Source organism: Hyperolius riggenbachi, chromosome 12, assembly GCF_040937935.1.
Source record: "Hyperolius riggenbachi isolate aHypRig1 chromosome 12, aHypRig1.pri, whole genome shotgun sequence".
In the NCBI taxonomy this organism is placed as follows: Eukaryota; Metazoa; Chordata; class Amphibia; order Anura; family Hyperoliidae; genus Hyperolius; species Hyperolius riggenbachi.
In genome coordinates this window covers 193,003,432-193,024,385 of record NC_090657.1, presented here as the reverse complement: position 1 = coordinate 193,024,385, position 20,954 = coordinate 193,003,432, and the positions used below count along the sequence as shown (strand labels likewise).

At 46.3% G+C, this 20,954-nt stretch overlaps 1 protein-coding gene across 6 annotated transcripts in view; it reads right to left on the bottom strand.

Annotated features, from left to right (window-relative positions):
* Nucleotides 1-20,954, bottom strand: part of RIPOR3 (RIPOR family member 3) — a 562,255-nt gene that overhangs the window by 322,248 nt on the left and 219,053 nt on the right. For 5 of the 6 annotated variants that reach the window (XM_068264141.1, XM_068264138.1, XM_068264139.1 and 2 more), the window contains 2 exons: nucleotides 9,678-9,807; nucleotides 1,095-1,679 (listed from right to left, as the gene is read on the bottom strand). In XM_068264141.1, coding sequence (XP_068120242.1) covers nucleotides 1,095-1,679; nucleotides 9,678-9,807 — 715 coding nt within the window. The remainder of the gene's footprint in view (nucleotides 1-1,094; nucleotides 1,680-9,677; nucleotides 9,808-20,954) is intronic. The other variant, XM_068264143.1, reaches the window with a different exon arrangement.

The following is a 20,954-nucleotide window of genomic DNA, read 5'->3' as shown; positions in this document are numbered from 1 at the left end:
GCCGGAGCTGAAGTTACTCCCTGTGCCTGCTATAGCCGTAGTTCCTATTACGGCCTATGGTGGCACCGGCTGCACCCAAATCTCCCTGCGCTGAATTATAAGTGTTCGCCCTCCCTCCCCTATACAATTCCTTGTTGTCTAGTGCTTTTTCCCTCTCTTCGCTGATGATCTAGGGCTTCACCGCTAATATAACTTCCATGGTGGTCTAAAGAAGGCCAAACATAATGCAAAGTAGGGAAACCACTTGCGGGCCAAATTTGATGGCTCAGTGGGCCAGATTTGGCCCACGGGTAAGTGTTCAACATGTATGACAGAGAATTGCACCATGTATGTATTTAGAGAGTTTAGCCTGTCTAATTTCACCTCCTCTGTGATTAATAACAAGTGTAATTTGATCTCTCAGTGGTGTCTGTTTAGGAATCTTGTCAGAGCAGCTAATTTGTAAACACAGGATGTTAACCCTATGTCTGCTTCCATGAAAGCAGGAAATAGACACACTGCAGATTTACTGCAGGATTTCTATCAGCTGTAACAAAAAATGTTTTTCTTTAAAGGTCATTATGCTGTTGTTTATCTTTTAGAGCAGAGAGGAAGTTCTGAGTTCAGGTCCGCTTTAATTGGCAACACTGCTTCTTCTTTCAGCAACACATTAAAGGGAACCCGAGGTGAGAGCGATATGGAGGCTGCCATATTTATTTCCTTGTAAACAATGCTGGTTGCCTGGCAGCCATGTTGATCTTCTGGTATAAGTAGTGTCTGAGTCACAGCCCTGGAACAGGCATATGGCTAATCCAGTAAAACCTGAGTCAGCTGAGTCAGAGTACCTGATCTGCTGCATGCTTGTTCAGGGTATATGGCTAAAAGTATTAGAGACACAGGATCAGGAGGACAGCCAGGCAACTGGTATTGTTTAAAAGTAAATAAATATGGCAGCCTCCATGCCCATTTCACCTCGGTTTCCCTTTAAGGCAGTGTTGAAATGACATCACTGCACAGTCTGCAGAAAACTGCCCAGTGCTTTGCAGGACATACAACATGAATTTTGTACAGTCTATATTATTTCAGGACTGCAGGAACCTCAGTCTCTTACTCACCATAACTCTCTCTTTGAAGTTTAGAACAGATTGCTCCATGTCCTTCATTTTCTGCCTTGTGACGTCCTCCAATCTAATCAAATCTAGGACTTCTTCAAGACGGTGTGCTAACGAACCTTTCTTGTCACTTTCTCCACTCACAGACACCTGTTCCTTGTCCTCTGGACTTTCTTCTAGAAGTATGTTAGTGAGGCTCTCCTCTATGGACTCTGTTGTGGTCACTTTCTCAAATTCCAGTTTGGTGGGTTTCATGTCCTGGTGTGGATAATGACTGGGAGTCTCTTTGAGAATGTCTAGAGTTTCGTGGCTCTGTGGCTGGCTATTTCTGTTTGAGTTCTTATCGTTTCTTAGCTCTGGAGTGGAGGCATATGGCAGAGTCTCCCCACAAGAGGATGGGGGGCTGGGATGTGCCTGTTCATCCTCATTTTCCTCCAGGTTCCTCAGACTCTCCACACTATTCAGCTCTGTACTGGTCTCTACACTTCTGCGGCTCCGGAGAAGGCCACTGTTGGCCAGATAACTCAGTATATATGGAGTCTGAATATCTTTATCCAGAGATGGGTATGTGCTGTCCAGATCACTCTGCTGGAGGAAAGACAAAACCATGCAAAATGAGAAAGATGTTTAGCAAAGTCCAAGGAACAATCATGTTATGAAGAACACCATATCCCACTAAAACGTCTACTAATCATTTATATCAGTGGTCTTTAAACTTGATCTAGGAATGAGCCGGTCAGGTGGCCTCCAGCCTATAAGCTGAGAGACACATCTCTGGCCAAATTAAACGTTTTGTTTACTATCTAAGAAGACCACTGTAGAAAAAAATAAAATAAACCTGAAGTAAATCAGAAGTAAAAAATAAACAAATGCGATAAACAATTGTACAGTATCTATAGTCCTAATCCTCAATAGGACTTTCCTGTATTTTGGTTAGAAATCAAAGTCTAAAGTTTTTACTACTTCAGGTGAACGATAATGTTTATTTAGCAGCCACACCGGAGTTTTATGACCTGTAATTACTTATCAGTAAGAGTTATGCATTGAGGGAAATTGTCATTTAGAACCCCAGGTTCTTACGCCTTAGGCCTCTTGTACACTACAAGCGATTTCGATTTTTTATCTGATCTGATTTTTTGATTCCAATTAAAAAATGTACTGCATGCTGCTGTTTTTTAATTGGAATAAAAAAATCAGACATATATAAAAATCGGAATCGCATGTAGTGTGCAAGAGGCCTTACAGTGATTAAAAAGGAACATGGCCTAGTTCTATGTAGGACTGGGACTGTACATACCAGGGGCAGGTTTACCATGGCCAACTGAATCACTTGATTCAGGCGGGGTTTATATGGGGGGTATGATATGATATATATATGATAAGGGGGATATATATATATATATATATATATATATATTCTCGCTCCAGCTTGCATCTACCGCAGCAGCTTCTTAACTCCCTGTTAAAGCTCCAGGCTCACTGTCAAGTGATCGCAGTGAGTCTGGAGCTCTAGAGGTGAGCTGAGAAGCCCCTTGGCAGATGCGAGGACTCCAGCTGGACTGAGTGAGGAGGGCTGTGGAGTCGGAGCAATTTTTGGGTACCTGGAGTCGGTGGTTTCAGAAACTGGAGAGTCGGATGATATTTGTACCGACTCCACAGCCCTGTTAGTAGCTATGCTTTCTGGGATGCTTCCAACACAGGGAGGGGCCAGCACAGCACATCACCTGTGGATAAGCTGACTCCCCATCTTTTAGCCCAAAAATTTCATGTAAAAATCTGTAGTGTAGTACAGTAAGCACAGGTGTTGCAAATGATGATTAAGTATTCGGCAAGGGGTTGGTTTATTGGCAATCTTTACTCCAAACATAGTAATGTTGCTATGGTTTCAAATCTGAGCTTAATACCAGTTTTAAAAGATCTGCCCTGGCTGCAAATTAAAAGATAATTTAAATTAACATATTAACATATCTAATGACAAAAAAGTTGTTCAGCGCCAATTTATCTTTATGGAATTTAAGAAGGAAAGCCATAATTCAATTTAAAGGTAATTCTTATATAGTGTTTGTGCTTTATTTTTTGTATTGTTTTTAGCACTGAAAAAAATACAGAAATCTTGGTTAAAGTTACAAACATGAAAAATGATAAAATATGCAGTTTTTTTTAATGTTCCTCCTCCACCTGGTAATATTGTGAGTGTGGAAGACAGTGTCACTTTACTGCTGCAGTAAATGAAACCCCAACATTACAAAAACAAAGTCCCCAGACTTGATGGATAAGCAGAGCTTATTATTGTCCTTTGTGGAGCTATCTAGCCATGTGTTCCTTCTACTTATTTCTTGCCAACTTAAACCAGCAGGTGGAGCACTAAAACAAATATTTAATGCTCCACAAGTGAAGCTTAATATATTTTTGATTAAAACTAATAAATGCTGCATTTTCTTGTGTCCTATCTCCAGCTGCTAATTCCTCACCCAGTGATTGTGGAGCCCTTTGTCTGTAACCATACTGGTCTTGTCACCCTTTTTGGTATCGGCGTCAGTCATCAGTGTCAAGCAGAGTAGTTAGCTACATACATACGTCAGATTTTTCCAAACGACCGGTCGTTCGGACGTCAAATCTGGTGTGTGTACAAACGGTCGTTCAGCTGATAAGACTGGGTTTTGACTGATCCGCCTACCGGATCCGTCAAAACCAGCGTTATCAGCTGAATGACCATTTGTACACACACCCGATTTGACGTCCAAATGACCGGTCGTTTGGAAAAATCCGACGTATGTACGCACCTCACACTCACTTGAATCAAAACGATTATGCGCATATCGGGCTTCTCAGCCCAGCAATATCGCTCTCTCACCGCGGTGTCGGCGTCCTGTACTCCTGCTGTCCCGACTGTACCAGCGCTCAGTCTCCGTGCATACGTCCCGCTGCTCTGTGACGTCAGACGCACCTGACTCCGCCGACGTCACAGAGCAGTTTCTGAAACCACCGACTCCAGGTACCCAAAAATTGCTCCGACTCCACAGCCCTCCTCACTCAGTCCAGCTGGAGTCCTCGCATCTGCGGTGAGTGTACTGGAGTGCGCAGGCCAGGAAATTGTGTGTGCAAACAATATTATGCTATGTGCCATCTATTTGTTTTTACATGGTCTTTGTGGATTAAAACTGGAGATTTTATACAAGTTGAAGTATTGGAGCTGTGAAGTTTGTTGCCGTGCGGCAAAGCGTTAGACCCACCTGGAGTTTGAGGTGGCATCTATCCGGTGAGCGGCTGCATTGGAGGGAGTGGATTTGGATGTCACGTGGAGTGGAACACAAAACACTAATTTTCACTGGGTGGATGTGCATGCATTCAATTTGTATTATTGGTAATGCACTATGTGGAGCTTGATTATTGCAGATATTTAGTCAATAAGAAGAGGAGCGCTGTCACAATTTTCAACATATCATTATGGACTTGTGGTAGCGAATACTCAACGACAGAGATTCATTTAGGCTGGCGCAGTTTGCATGTGTATTGCATATGACTATAAGGAATATACTTGTGAGGATTGATTCCACCGAGAACCAGGCTGAGTCTGCCACTTCGGGGTCTCGGCACTTGTTCCCCGCTGATGACGCTGCCGGTGGCTCACAGGCTGCACGTCCTGATAGGCAGAGGGTGTGTTCCCAGTACGCCCTCCGCAAAGGTAAACAGTAGTCAGCTGACAGAGCGGTGTCAGCTGATCATTCAGCTGACACCTAGGCAAGGCGCTGCTGTGTGATTGGTTGTATGGAGTGTGGCCGGCCACTGATTGGATACTGTTCTGTATTTAAACCTGCAGAGTGCTCCCAGTCATCGCCCGTGATAAGCATAGCTTTGGCTAGTTGCTGGGTGCCCACTCTGATTGTTATTGATATTCTAGACATTGACCTCACATTGTATTTGACTACTCTGTTGTGTTTAACCTCTGCTCGATTCCTGGATAACCCTTTGCTTTCCGCCTGGACCGACCTCTACTAGTTACTGGACATCCCTTGCTTGCTGCCTGACCCGACCTCTGCTAGTTACTGGCTGCCTGGACTGACCTTAGACTGTTACTGGATACTCTTTGTATGCCACTTGAACTGGACGATAAGTATAAGTCTACTTTCCTTATCAGTCAACTACAGTGTGCATATAGCCTCACATTAACCTGTCATATATCATCTGGGACTTCTGCTGTCTGTTGCATAAATTTGCATGCAGACTGAAAGGAACTGTTATACTTGCATCAATTATCACCTGTTGCTACATACTGCATGCAAGTCAGCTTGGGCTATTTCCTAACTCTGATCAAATTACTATTGCAATTGAATAGCTTTGTATGAAGATTCATTATACCTGGATTACTTATTATCTGAACTGTGTATGTGATATTGCTGAACTGTGTTACTAGCCTGAGTAGTGGCTCCTGGTGGTATATCTGCCTTCTACGTCAGCTTGTATGCCTTGCTCGCCTAAGTCCTAATTAGGGCCAGCTAGTGGTGTGCCAGGCTGGGACAGTGTAGGTGTCAGTTAGTGGTGTCAGGCAGAGATAGCTAGGTGAAGAGCGAGAACTCTAGCTTGGCACATACATGCTGACTTCAAGAAATATATCACCAAGCCTTACAATGTCTACCAAATCATGTTTACCCTATCCCCCCCCCCCCCCCCCCAAGGACCCTTACAAGTCTCTACGGAAGTAACGTACAGGGAAAATAAACCAGTAAATTTACTGGCAGGCCATATAAAAAAAAACGTGAACATTGGCAACACTGATGCCACTCCCTACAATCTACCACCCTGAATCACACCAGTCAAGCCACCCTCCATATCAGGGCCAGACAGCTCTTCCCTCTGAAGCGTGGCCACGCACTAGCCGTGCAAGCCCGCTGCACATGCGCAGTAGCACGGAACCCGAGGTTCCGGCTTACTGGATGGGCGGGCTGGGTCAACTATTGCGCAGCCACGCTGGAGGAAGAAGAGCTGCGCATTGTCGCAGGGGGGGCCGCGCTCAGCGACGAGGGACATCAGAGCAGGGAGGAAAGCCTCAATAGGATCCTGAGGCTTCCCCCTCTTTAGGTAAGTATCTAATTTATAATACTCTTTAACCACTTCAGGATTCTGCGTACGCATAGGTACGCCCCTGAATCCTGAAGTGGATTCCATGGAAACTACGAGCGGCCGTTTCATGTCAGTTCACGGAGGGTGTCTCTGTGAACACCCTGCGAGCCGCCGATCGCGGCTCGCAGGGTAAATGTAAACACACGGGGAAGATCTTCCCCGGTGTTTACATATATACGGCGCTGCTGCGCAGCAGCGCCGTGACGGAGATCGGCGATCCCCGGCCTCTGATTGGCCGGGGATCGCCGGCATCTGATAGGCAGAAGCCTATCCTATCAGGCGCAGGACGGAATTCCGTCCTGCGCCGCTCACAGGGGGAGGGAGAGGGAGGGAAGGGGAAGGAGGCCAGGAAGCGCTGCGGAGGGGGGCTTTGAAGAGCCTCCCCCCGCAAGCGCAAGCAGCCGGCGGCGAACAGACCCCCCCAGCAGGACATCCCCCTAGTGGGGACAAAAGGGGGGAAGTCTGATCGCCCTGGCTGCTATCTGATCGGTGCTGCGGGCTGGAGAGCCCACGCAGCACCGATCAGCAAAACCACCCCCTGGTACAGAAGTGGTTAAAGGTATTTGCTTTATAGTTACACTAAAAAAAGACATACTTACCTAATGAAGAGGGAAGCCTCTGGATGCTGTAGAGGTTTCCCATGTCCTCCTCCCCACTGCCGTCACTCGCCAGGACCCACCTTCTGGCACTAGTGCGGCCATGCAGCAGCCATGTGAGCATAGATACGCCTGTGCAGTAGCATGGAGCCACTCGGCGCAGATGCAGCTGTATTCGTGCAGACACAGTATGGCCAAACTTGAAGAGGAGAGTGGTCACGATGTTTATTCCAAGAGCCTTTGTCGGAATTCTTTGAGGATTCCGAGGCAACACCAGAGGACCGCATGGGAAACCTCTTTAGAATCCAGAGGCTTCCATCTTCTTAGGCAAGTATGTGGTTGTAGGTACACTTCAAGTTCTACTTGGTTTCACATTTGCAGAAGGCACTGAAAGGGTTAAGACTATTTTCTGGCAGATTTACTGTCAGATTAATTATTTCCAACATGTCCAATCTGATTTCCGATCATTTTCCGATGGATTTCCCATAGCAGTGAATGGAAAACTGTCGGAAATCAATCGGTATTCAGGTCAGACCTGTTGGAAATAATCGATCTGACAATGAACCTGCCAGAAAATCTCATAGTGTGTACCTAGTAGTGTTGGGCCGAACAGTTCGCCTGGCGAACCTCTCTGGGCCTCTTACTACTTCCGGGTCGCAATGACCCGGAGTAGTACGCCTGCGCTGCCCGGCGGAGCGCGTCCTAGATCGCGCTCCTGTTGCCGGGCACTCTCTGTGCATGAGCGTGACGTCACTCATGACGTCACGCACATGCGCAGAGAGTGCCCGGCAACGGGAGCGCGATCTAGGACGCACTCCGCCGGGCAGCGCAGGCGTACTACTCCGGGTCATTGCGACCCGGAAGTAGTAAGAGGCCCATGGATTTAGAGATGTTCGCCGGCGAACGGTTCGGGAACCGTTCGCCACATCTCTAGTACCTAGCATAAGAGCTCTCCTGTAGTCTATTTACAGCTACTGATAAGAACTAAATAAACAAACACAGAACACATAGATTCTTCAGCAACTATATGTGAAAAAAAAAGTTTTCATTGTGTGCTGTGCAAGAGTTCGGGTCCACTTTAACTAACTGCCCAACAAGCACAAATTATCAGACAGATTACAGGTCCGCCCAGAAGCAGTCAGCATTTGGTTGCCTAGTCGCGGTTTCCACATAAATAGAATCATCAATGCCTGGTTAAGCTGAGCATTCATGTTTATTCAACAGTTCTGAAAGGAGAGTGCCCTGTGGGTGAAAGAATAACTGCAGGCTAAGCAGAAAACAATTCCAATGGACATCTTGAATCATGCAAAGAGGAATTTCATACACTCACAAAAAGTGACCTCATATTTACACTTCCAGAGAATTATTATTTATAATCGGATATCAGCTGTTTAATATTTAACAATGATTAATGTCTATAGCGTGAAACTGGCATAGGGATATAGAAGAAATCATCCAAATAAACAGCGATGATGCAACTGCAAGGCTATACTATGTCCAAGTGTAAATGTTGCGAAGTGTCAGTGAGATTCTATTTAACTACTTGAGGACCCACCCTTTACCCCCCCCTTAAGGACCAGCGCTGTGTTGAGTGATCTGTGCTGGGTGGGCTCTGCAGCCCCCAGCACAGATCATGTAGCAGGCAGAGAGATCAGATCACCCCCCTTTTTTCCCCACTAGGGGGATGATGTGCTGGGGGGGTCCGATCTCTCCTGCCTGCATGTGGCTGGCGGGGGGGGGGGGCACCTCAAAGCCCCCCTCCGCGGCGAAATTCCCCCCTCCCTCTCCTACCTGCTCCCCCCCCGGAGATCAGGGCTGCACAGGACGCTATCCGTCCTGTGCAGCCAGTGACAGGACGTCCCCTGTCACATGGCGGCGATCCCCGGCCGCTGATTGGCCGGGGATCGCCGATCTGCCTTACGGCGCTGCTGCGCAGCAGCGCCGTACAATGTAAACAAAGCGGATTATTTCCGCTTGTGTTTACATTTAGCCTGCGAGCCGCCATCGGCGGCCCGCAGGCTATTCACGGAGCCCCCCGCCGTGAATTGACAGGAAGCAGCCGCTCGCCCGAGCGGCTGCTTCCTGATTAATCAGCCTGCAGCTGGCGACGCAATACTGCGTCGCTGGTCCTGCAGCTGCCACTTTGCCGACGCGCGGTATGAGTGCGCGGTCGGCAAGTGGTTAAATAATATGCATAAACAACCAAAACCAGGAACTAATGAGCTGGAGTTGAGTAATAGGCAGGCAATCAGGCAGGGACACTACTACAACTCATGGGGCCCCCAGAAAAGCTTCCCTTGTTTAGACAAAGCAAATAACATTTATATTGTGCTTTTCTCCTGGTAGACTCAAAGCGCCAGAGCTGCAGCCACTAGGGCATGCTCTACAGGCAGTGGCAGTGTTGGGCGGTCTTGCCCAAGGTCTTCTTGCTAAAAAAATGCTGGCTTTCTGAACAGGAAGACCTGAGATTTGAACCCAGGTTGCATGTGTCAGAAGCAGAGCCCTTAACCATTACACCCCTGGTGGTGAGTGATTCTCATAGCCTAGGGGCCCATCTAACAAGGCTCACACCCATAACAAGTGTAGCCACAAAAACACCTTATCTGAAGGATGGACCAATTTATTGGAGGGAGTGAAGTAGTAGATGGGACCCCCTTCCAGCTCTTCGCCCTGCTGCAGTTGCAGGTTCTGCTCCCCTGCTGTTACATCCCTGCAATCAGGAAAAAAACATGAACAAACGGGAACCTGCAGGTTTAAGCAAATATGATTTACCCCCCCAAAAAATGCATTGTAGCAAAGTGTTTAAAAAACAATGCTGCAATGTCTCTGCTCAGAGCAGATGGCTCATAGAACAGCTAGAGGTACTCACAAGGTAGAACTTGTCGCGGAAGCTGGGAGTGTTGGGCGGAGTCCAGTGGTACACAGACACCTTCCTGATGCTAGATGAGAACTTGGTGCTCAGTCCTGGAGTGGACAGATTCTGGCCATTATCAAACGGGCTGTGAACAGAGACAAAACTAAATTAGAAAGACAAACTAGTCAGACTTTTGGTGAGAGGGATATGGAGGCTGCCTTATCTACGTATTTCCTTTTAAACAATGCAAATTGACTGGCTGTCCTGATGATCCTTTAAGCCTCATTTACACGCGTAGATGAGGCTGCGATCCGGCGGCTCGATTAGCCGCCGGATCGCCTCTTCCGCGTGCCCGCTGCGTCCCCGCTCGCCGCGTGTGCGCCGCATTCGATTCCCCGCTCTTCCCCGCCGGCACCGCTTATCTTCCGCTCCATTCCCTGCCATTGTCCCCTCGCGGGGAGCGAGCAGGGAATCGGCGGTGGGGAGATCCGTCCTGTTGGATCTTATCAATCGAGCTGCATCAGCGGCTCGATTGATAAGGAGCATCGCGGCCGCATCTACGTGTGTAGATGCGGCTTAACCTCTGATACTTTTAATCACAGACCCTGAATAATCCTGCTTATCAGATGTTTCTGACTCAAGTCTGACTGGATTAGACACATGCGTTTTTCAGGGTTGTGACTTATGCTGGGAATACACTGCTCGATTCTGAGCCATTTAGATGGCTCGATAGATAATTTCCGACATGTCCGATCTCCCGCCCAATCGTTTCCGCACTTGATTCCGCATTGAGGAAAATGGAAAAAGATAAGAAAAACGAGTGGAAGATAAGAGAATCGCCTACGGAATCGAGCGGGGAATCGATCGGGCAGGAGAACCAAGCGGCAAAATCGAGCCGCGTATGCCCAGCATTAGACACAACTGATACCAGAAGATCAGCAGGGCTGCCAGGCAACTGGTATTGAGTAGTAGGAAATAATTATGGCAGCCTCCATACCTCAGGTTCACTTTAAATGATAAAGTAATATCATATCTCCCAACTGTCCCTCTTTCGGAGGGACAGTCCCTCTTTGGGAGGCATGTCCCTCTTTCCTCCTCATTTGTCCCTTTTTCAGGGCTTTGTCCCTCTTTCTATGTAAATATATATATTTCTATACTAAAAATGTGTTCGGTAGACTCTAAACTTTATTTCCATCCTTTTAATTGATATATTGCACATTTTAAAATGTTAATATGAAGGAAAATCAACCAGGATAGAAAGGACCAGTGTGGTTTAAATGATAAAACAACATATTCTATTTATGAAATCTTTATGGTATGCATGACTAGGGGGTGTGATGGGGGCATGACTAGGGGTGTGGCAGGGGCATGGCTTAAGTGTCCCTCTTTCTCATCTCAAAAAGTTGGGAGGTATGTAATATATCCTTTTCAGGAGCAAGACAGCATGTTTTTTTCTGCAATAAAGATATGAAAAATACCTGGCTTGCTGCATCCTGTAGCTCCTTGTTGCTATAAGTGGAGTTGCTTCCCCAGCACAGAGCAGATCTCCTGAACAAGCCCATCTCCACCCATTGTCTCTGAGGGCCCGTTTCCACTAGCGCGAATCCGCATGCAGACAACGCATGCGGATTCGCATAAGCAATACATGTGGATGGGACTGTTTCCACTTGTCAGTTTTCATTTGCGTTTTTCTGTGCACACGGTAGACCCTGCAGAATTCGCCTGCGTGTGGAATGCAGGCGAATCGCAGGCAATGTATTAGGGAAATCGCATGCGTTTTTTGCCGCGATTTCGCGTGCGATTTCGCATTGAAAGTAATGTAAATTGACACAGGCAGTGACATGGTTAAAATCGCATATACCCTGCCTATGCGAAATCGCGGCAAAAACCGCATGCAATTTTGTCAGCAGTGATATGCGGCGATTCCGCACCGCAATAGTGGAAACGGACCCTGAGGGATAAGCTCTTGGTGGCCAGTACTGCAGCATGACTGCTCTGCAGTTCCACCTTGCACAGTGTGTAATAAAGCAGTTAGCCTGGCTCATATCCTCCCCAGTCTACTTATAGTCATGTGTATGCCTCATCACCTGACCTTCTCAACAATAGGAAACCATTTCTTACTTCTGTTTTATTTGACCCATTTATAAAGATTCTGGGCAAGTTACCGATATTCTATTACCATTATTTCGTGCCTATTACCATTATTTTTGCACCCATTTTTCCTTGCAGCGCTATTATACAGATACACCGTATCAATGCCTAACACAAATTTCTCCCTATCTATGCCTAACCCTATACATGGACTCCTAACACAATTCCTACCCAATCTATACCTAACACTAATGGGCACCGCCATAAGCACCCAGTAAATGTGGGCGCCAGAGTCGCCAGATAAAATAACATGCACCAGGACTTCCCACTATAGAAACTGCAGCTATAAATGGCACCCACTATTTTTATATTTATAGCCGCAGTTTCGATAATGGGCAGTCCCATCGCCCACTATTTTATTGAGCTACTCTGGTGCCCAAATTCACTGTTATAGCTGATATTAGCAGCGTTTTATATGGGCGTCTCCACCATAGACTACAGGCACCTGCTACCGGTCAACGAAAATCAAACATGCGTCTTGATTTCCAGCGGTGAGGAATCTGATTTTGTTACGCATGCGAATCACGGACCAGAAAACAAACGCGAATGTGTGTCGCTACTGAACAGCATTATGTGTGATTTTGCATTGCACAAAATTGCATGTGCATTTCCACAAAGCCTTGGTGCTTACCTAGCATTGTTACTTGTTTTTATAAATCATTCCCGTTACCTCATGAACCCTTTTTTTCACTTTTTTATTTATTTATCTATCAATAATCACTATTACCAGCAGTAATAGTGATCACTTAGGAACTGGGAGAACACTGATGGTCAAAGGGTCACATGATCCCCTTTGACCAATCACCGCTGCTATAGGGATGTTACGTGTACACGTGCATGATCGTTACAGGACTTCCTGTATGCATTTTGAGACTCATTGCTGTTACTGGCTGTAACAACAATAATTCTCACTAGACAGGACGGATTGGCTCAGGGGACACATCTCCCCTTCCACCATTCCCTCCAGTTTCTGGGCCCATCAGGGTCGCACATCACCCAGAGAGTGACATCCGAGTGGCTATAGCAGCCTCGGCCGCAGACCTGACTCACATGTCCATGCGGCTGAAGCGGTAAATAGGTTTTCACTTGAAAGTGCACTGCAAAAGCACTAAACAAGCCATATCCTTACTCATTATGCTGAAGGAGGGGAAAGGGATTGTGCTTTGGGGTGGAATACAGGTCATAATGTGTAAGAATAATCCAGCGGTGACGGCCTATCGGTCACGATGCACAACAGCTGGCAGTTCTCACGAGCTAAGTGCAGTCAGGAGACAGGCGGAACGCAGCCTGGGCTTTCTCACCACAAGTTTTCATTCATAAGCGTCTTTCATGTAATCTGCACAATGCAATAAATAGGAACGTCTGTCAGGAGACACCATGGACTCGCCGCTCCGCTCTCAGAGTCACACCGCAATCCACACTCATTAGATGGAGTGTGAGTATTCGACTAACCGAAGATATACAAACAATTATCTGTAACTGAGGTCAAAGCCAAGCAACACAGTACAGACAGGTGACTCTATAAACTATGAAGTTGTGCTAGAGTTCGCTTCATCCCAACTTCCTAACACAATCAGAATCAATTTATTTTGCCAAGTAAGTTTGCACCCACACGGAATCTGTCTTGGCATTTGCTTAACAAACGCAAACACATAAAAAAATACAAGGACAGACAGTATGTATATTACAAGTCAAGGACTCTGTGCTGATTACTTTCAAGTCTTAGCAGCTCTAGCATTGTTCTGCATTAAGTATGGCTACAACCTGCGGAAAGAAGCTGTTCCTGTGTCCAGAGGTTTTAGTTGCGATTGACCGGAATCTTACTCCTAAAGCAGTGGTGTAGCTAAGGAGCTTTGGGCCCCAGTGCAAGCTTTACATTGGGCCCCCCAAGTACACTATACATAACAATTGACACGGCGCATTAAAACCTGCCAAAGACAAACACACAGGCCCATATGCAATTAACTTTTTCTCCTGAGTTTTCACCAAGGTGATAATTTTAATTCTTTATTTGAAATAACTTTTCAGAAATTTGCAATTGAAAAAGTACCCAAAAGTAGTTAAAAAAAGTACTCTAAAATTATTTTGAGCATTTTCTTGCAGGTTGGTGGTTTGAAAGGGATTTTATTGACAAGTTTTAAAATATCACCTAGGAGAAAAAGTAAACGTCATATGGGCCACAGTGTCAGAGGTGCAAGAAGGGGATGGGGAACAGTATGTTAATGATCACTACTATTCAAAGCATCTATAGAAGTGATTATTACCAGCACAGGGCCAATACAGAGATAATACTGTGGTTGAGGGTGGGCCCTTTAGGGACCCTTTGGCTCAAGGGCCCCGATGCGATCGCAACCTCTGCACCCCCTATTGCTACGCCCCTGTCCTGAAGGCATGAGCTGGAAGATGGAGTAAGCTGGGTGAGAGGGGTCAGAGGCAATTTTGGTTGCTCTCTTTCTGCACCTGCTAGTGTAAAGATCCTGCAGGGAAGGTAAGCTACAGCCAATTATCTTTCCGCTGATCGGATGATGCGCTGCAGCCTCCCCTTTTCTAATGCTGAGCAGGAGCTGAACCATACAGTCATAGATGATGTTATGGTGGATTCGATGATTGCAGAGTGGAACTGCACCATTAGATTTTGAGGTAGGCCAAACTTTTTCAGCTGCCGTAGATCGTACATCCTCTTTCTTGACGATAGTGGCCGTATTGTTATCCCATTTTAGGTTGTTTGAGAACGTGAACCCAAGAAACTTGAATGACTCTACCTGGGTTATTGTGGATCCATTTATGGTTAAGGGGAGGTGCTTGGGGGGGGGGGGGAGATCTCCTAAAGTCTATTATCATATCCATGGTTTTGATAACATTTAGTTCCAAATTGTTGCTGCTGCACCAGAAGGAAAGCTGCCCCACTACATGCCTGTATGCAGACTCATCCCCGTTTTGAATGAGGCCAACTACTGTTGTGTCATCTGCAAACTTCAGAACCTTAACAGATGGATCTGTGGAGATGCAGCCATTGGTGTAAAGTGAGTAGAGCAGTGGGGAAAGCACAAAAGCACACAGCCCTGGGGAGCACTAGTACTGGCTGTCAATGTAAATACTAACTGCAGCGTCTCAAGGCCAGTTTCAGTGTTGCCAACTCATCCCTTTAATTACTGACACCTATGAATTATACAGGTTTCGTGGCTAGGTAGATGCAGGTAAGGCACTGATTATGTGTAAGTAGCCCCAGAACCTGTATAACTTATATGTGTCAGTAATTAAAGGGGTGAGTTGGCAACACTGGCCAGTTTGCCCTGAACTGGACTGCTTATTGGAGCATCTGGCGTTGTTTCTAGAATGGATGGCTGCACTGTATTAAGAACACCTGAACACTTGCTACTTCATGCAGTAATCTAATCAGCCAATCACGTGGCAGCAGTGCAATGCATATGGACACGCAGATTCTGGTCAGGAGCTTCAGTTATGGAGGCACTCTAGTGGCATATAGTAGAATATAGTAAATTATTCATGATACCCAATTTTACGTTAATTATCCTGGTTATATATATATTGCTGTATATTGGTGTGTAACCCCACCCTCCCAGTGATGTTTAGCCTAGGTTATGCAGCCGTCTCCTACCAAAGTATTTAGGGAGACCAGGTATGCGGAACACACAACACACAAACATTCTGCATTGCCAGCAGTAAAGACGTTGCCACCTATGATTTAAGACTGTAAATCGCGGTGGGAAAAGGTTTTACAACTGGCAAACACTGACTAAATCATTTCTAAATGAATTTTATTCATTAATTTATCTTTCAGTAAAGTTCCTCTTAAAATAAAATAACAAACAAAAACAAAACAATGCTACCTGATCCGAGGGAGCTGGGCGGATCAGGTAGCCGCCATCTCTGCCGCTCCTGTGGCCTGCATCCTCCCCCCCCCCCCTTAGTTTTACTTTCGTGACCCCTGGGAAGGAGAGCTGCTCTGTGTCTCAAACAAATCCAAGTGCGATGGGGCAGGGCAGGCATTGTAGGTGGGGGTGGGTATCAATGGCCCTTAGTGGCACACTGCATCAAGCAGTACAACGATTGCACTGGGCAGGTTCCAGACTTTTTGCTGTCTGAAGCGAAACTGAGGGTGCCGACCCATAATTTTCAGTGACTGTATACTTCACTGCAACGCAACGAATAAAGATAACGTGTGGCAGTGACCTATTCCTGCATTTCTGTACTTACAGAGATCGCAATGCCCACTGTGAACCTAGCCTTACAGTATACAAATTTTGCATACATTTTCTGCTTTGAACAAAATGCATGTGATTCTAATAAAATGGAAAACAAAAATGTACTTTCTTAAAACAGAAAGTATTTTCGATAATTCAGGTTGGAGTGAGCTCAGAGATGTCTCCCACGATGCATCACAGCTGAAATATGCAAATTATCCATTGTTGTCCCTGGAAGTTAGCCACACCTCCAGATCCTCTGGAATGCAATGATGTGTCAGCTTGTTAATACTACAGAGCCTCAATAATCCAACATGCATACAGACTGTTTCGGATTGGTTGATCCTTATCAGTGCATGGGATGGATTAATGTGGCTCTATGGAGTAGGACTTGAAACACCCAAAGCTACAGAGTATCTAGCAAGCTCATGGTGAACCAAAAGTCCTAGGAGTATGGACAATGGACCTAATAGCCCCTTACACACTCCAGTGAGTTCTGGTTCACCATGAGCTTGCTAGGCACTCTGTGATAATAAGTGTGCTCCCTCCCTACCCTGCAAGCAGAGGATTTCACCAAGCCCTGTGCAGTACAACACAGATTGCCTTTCAAGCTCTCACCTCCTAGGAGTCCTGGTTCACCACAAGTTTTCTGGGCAATCTGTAAACCAGACTTTCAGAGGGATGTGTTTCCTGAAAGCAGAGTGGAGAGTCTAGGGACTGTCAAAAACTTTTCAACTTGTGCCTAATACCTTATCTGGCTGTAGACATGCAGTCATTAGAACAATGGTGAGAGCAGAAAGATTTTTTTATTCTATGGACCCTGCTTCTGCTCTGCAACATGCGGTGTAATTGCCTGACGCTGCCCTTGGGATTGGTGCCGCCTGAAGCCCCTCCCCCAAGGGTTTACTTTGCCTTATACAAGATCTGCTTCTGCACTTGCAGATTAATCAATGCTTGCTAGATTTCTGCTGTTTAAATTAAGCTTGCCATGTATGGTTGTAATCAATCCCTACCTGATTGAATTCCAAATTGGATAGGGATCAGTTCGTGTGGCATATTGTATGCTGAGGATTATGCTGTAATGTAATCAAATCATTTAAAAATAGTGAGTTAAAAATGGCGCTGCTATTTCTTCATGGGGAAGGGGGGGGGTTGGGGGATTGTCAGGGTTGGGCATCAATTGGGGAGGGATATTGGTGGTTAGGTTCAGTCATTGGTTGAGGTGATCGGTTAGGGTTGAGCATCAATAAAGAAAGGGTTCAAGTGAGAGTGGGTCCATTTAGGCCATAATTAAATATCAGTCAGCATTACCGATATTTTACCAGCAAAATCCACCCCCTTTTTAAGTTGCGCTATTTTTAAATGTTCGCTGATGTAATGGCTGCACGTCCAGGCACACAGCCTGCAGGACGTGATGAGAGTTGTTGTTTTCTAACATACGCTGTGCTCATTTCTGAGACCTGAAGCTCTCCAGCAACCATAACATAATTACAGTCTGAATGACCTATTGGGGCTTGTAAATTTCTGAAAGCTGCAGACAAAGCATAACAGCCCATCGCCTAGGCTGGCATTTGCAGCTACTCAATAGCTATATAGCACTGTGTTACCAATCACTTCTCAGAGACTGTGTGCCCTGCTGGCAATCGGGAAGAGTGTCTATGAGGTCGCAGGCATCCTGCTGAAAGAGCAGAGTTTGCCCAGAACATGAATCAGAAAAACCTGAGAGGCTGGGATTCTGGCAGAGGACATGATGACCAGGATTAGCTTAGCTTGGAAATATTGCAAAACATTTTGCCTTCTTAACCTCTTCAGTACCAGCAGTCTCTGCGCCTTAAAGAGAACCTGAGGTGGTGGTGGTGGTGGGGGGGGGGGGGGGGGGGGGGCAGGAGGGCAGATGGGACACAGAGGCATGTTCTCTGCCTCATGACATGCCTCTGTGTCCCTACACTGCCGGCTCTCTGCCCCCCCCCCCCCCCCCACCACCACCACCACGCTTATAGCCCCCGAGATTAGCGACAATATTTGTCGCTATCTCAGAGCTAAACACAGAGAGAGGGATTCCCTTTTCAAAACACCCGTTAGGGACGTTCCTGCAGGGATTCTCTTCCTGGCCGCACCCCCTACCGCTCCCCCGCATCACTGCACGCTGCGAGATACACAGTCTCTCCTTGCAGCGTCGTGACCTATAGCTCACGAAGGTGAAAGTGGGCCCGGATCAGTAGCCTACTTTTTTTTTTTTCATTGTTTAAGCCCACCTTGGGCTCTCTTAAAGGACCAGATACCGCTGGTACCAGAAACCAGCGCATACAAGCAAATTGCCGCACTAAACGTTTGCTACCGCCATTCACGCTGCACACCCGTCACCTCAACCCACCCACTCTGTGAGCTGGTCAGGAGCCAATTTCATTGGCTTCTGACCCTGTGATCAATGTGAGCCAATGAGATTGTCTCTCATTGGTGACAGGGCCAGGAGCTCTGCTGTCATACCAGTAGCAGGGCAAGTGAGCTGCAGCGGGAAAGGAGCGACAGGATCGGCGGGAGCGATTACAGCGTGCGGCAGCGGTAAGTGAAGTCTTCGCCCTAGCAGAAATAACAGCCTCCGAACAGGGAGAAGAATTCGATCAACGCCGTCCGAAAGTGGTTAAAGCAAAAGTGATCAAAACTTTCCTTTACTTGGTCTCAGATCATCTCTATGCACTTAAAGAGTGCCTGAAATGATTTTGAAATAAAAAATAGATACTTACCTCAGAAGTAGGAAATCTCTGGAGAGTACAGAGGCTTCCCCGATCCTATTCAAGCCAACCAATGCTATTTCAAGCTTATCGAATATGCCCCAGTCCGACCCTGCTCCCGCCCATGTATGAGTCCATCCATACTGGGCATGTGCGAGTAAAGTCCACACATGCCCAGTAGAATGAAGCTGCTCCTGCACTGCTTTTCCCTTTGTGCAAGAGTGGCTCAGTTCTAGTGGGCATGCATGGACTGTACTCTTGCATTCACAGTACAGGTGCACTCATACATGGACGATAGTATGGCCAGAAGAACAAGCGTGCCCTGTGGAAGAACAGTGGGCTTGAAGAAGATCCGGAAAACCTCGAAACCCCCCACAGGCTTGCCAGTACATTCAATTTTACTAATGTGCACTGCCATCTAACGTTCTTTCCCAGACCTGCAGGATAGATTTTTCTGTGTCACGGAGGCCATGTTGCTTTCTCTGTGTTTCATTGGGCTGCAATCTTGCTTCCTGCAAACTGTGAAAATACCATGACATGATCTGCATCTGACACTCTTTTTTCCAACTCTCAACAGTTAGGGCCCGTTCACACTTAAAATGTGTGACAATTAGCTTGGTAAAATCACTGTACACTTCCGCGATTCAGAGCGATCGCGATCAGCGCTGTATTAAGCACTGTACCACGATTGCAAGAGAATCGCGGCAAAAATGCTGCAAGTAATCGTAAACACCCACGATCCGCGCCAATCGCGACAGTGAGATCACTGCCATAGGTTAGAATAGCACTAACACTTTAAAAAGCGCTAGCTAATCGCCCTAGTGTGAATGGGCCCTTAATATTTGCTTCCAAGGAGCCCAGTACAGAGTCAAGAATGAGCTATCACACTGCTTTTTACTAGTTTTCTTGGAGCTGAACATGTTGAGCACCTTAGAAAACTTTCCTCACTGCAGTGGCTGAGTAAGAAGGCTCAGGCAGCTGCACTAGACAATGAGGAGTGATGTGAGTTATTTCATGTAGGTTTAAAGGACAACTGAAGTGAGAGGGATATGGAGGCTGCCATATTTATTTCCTTATAAGCAATACCAGTTGCCTGGCAGCCCTGCTGATCCTCTGCCTCTAATACTTTTAGCCATAGACCCTGAACAAGCATGCAGCCGATCAGGTGTTTCTGACATTATTGTCACATCTGACAAGATTAGCTGCATGCTTGTTTATGGTGTGATTCCGACACGACTGCAGCAAAATAGATCAGCAGGACTGCCAGGCTGGTATTGTTAAAGAGGAAATACATATGGCAGCCTCCATATTCTTCTCACTACAATTGTCCTTTATATAGGCATCCAGTAGGCTGCAGTAATACATTTGTTCCGTAGTACATTAGAATCTGATCAGCCATCCACAGCAAGCGCAATATCCCCTTCGTCATCTACACAAGGCTAGACAACCTGGTGCCTGGTGAGGCAAAACAGCATCCATGTTCCTTTATCTCAGGCATAAAAACCCATCATATAACAAACCTTGACTGTCAATAACGAGGATATAACTGTAATCTGCTTTTAACATCAAGCAATAGGATAAAGACTAGGCCTCTGTTACATCTTTTTTCCAAACATGTGGAAACCACACACTGTCTGTCACAAGGTGCCTTTGATGCGTGGCATCTGTTTTTACAATTACCATATATACTGCATAGTATGTGAACAAGAGAGATCTCCCATGATGCATCGCTGCTGAACACAGAGCCGCTGGTATGCAAAGTGCCTATGGCTTATCAATTTTATACAGCCATACCAACAGAAATGGATAACGATGAAAAGGGGCCCTAGGCAAGATAGCAGTTTTTGCCCACCACTGATGGTCATCTAGATTTTTTAAGCCAAAATTAGGTGGGGACAGCATCCACCAGGACCCTAGACTCTCTACAGGCGAAGCATTGCGTAGTGTATGATCCGGCTCTGCATGCCAATCACTGACTAGACTAAGAGCACATCTTACTTTTAAGCTCCGTACATGCGCTCAACCAGCGCTGGTAAAAATTGAGTGATCCCCGATTGGAATGTGGTGGACGAACAACATCTCACGGTTATAAAGCAGTGTTATTCCCAAGTTGTTGTTTTTTATGTCGGGTGCTGCACCCGGATAATTTTGGTGAGCACCTGACTGTCATTGGCTCCCCTCCTCATCCTCCTCCCATGCTGTAA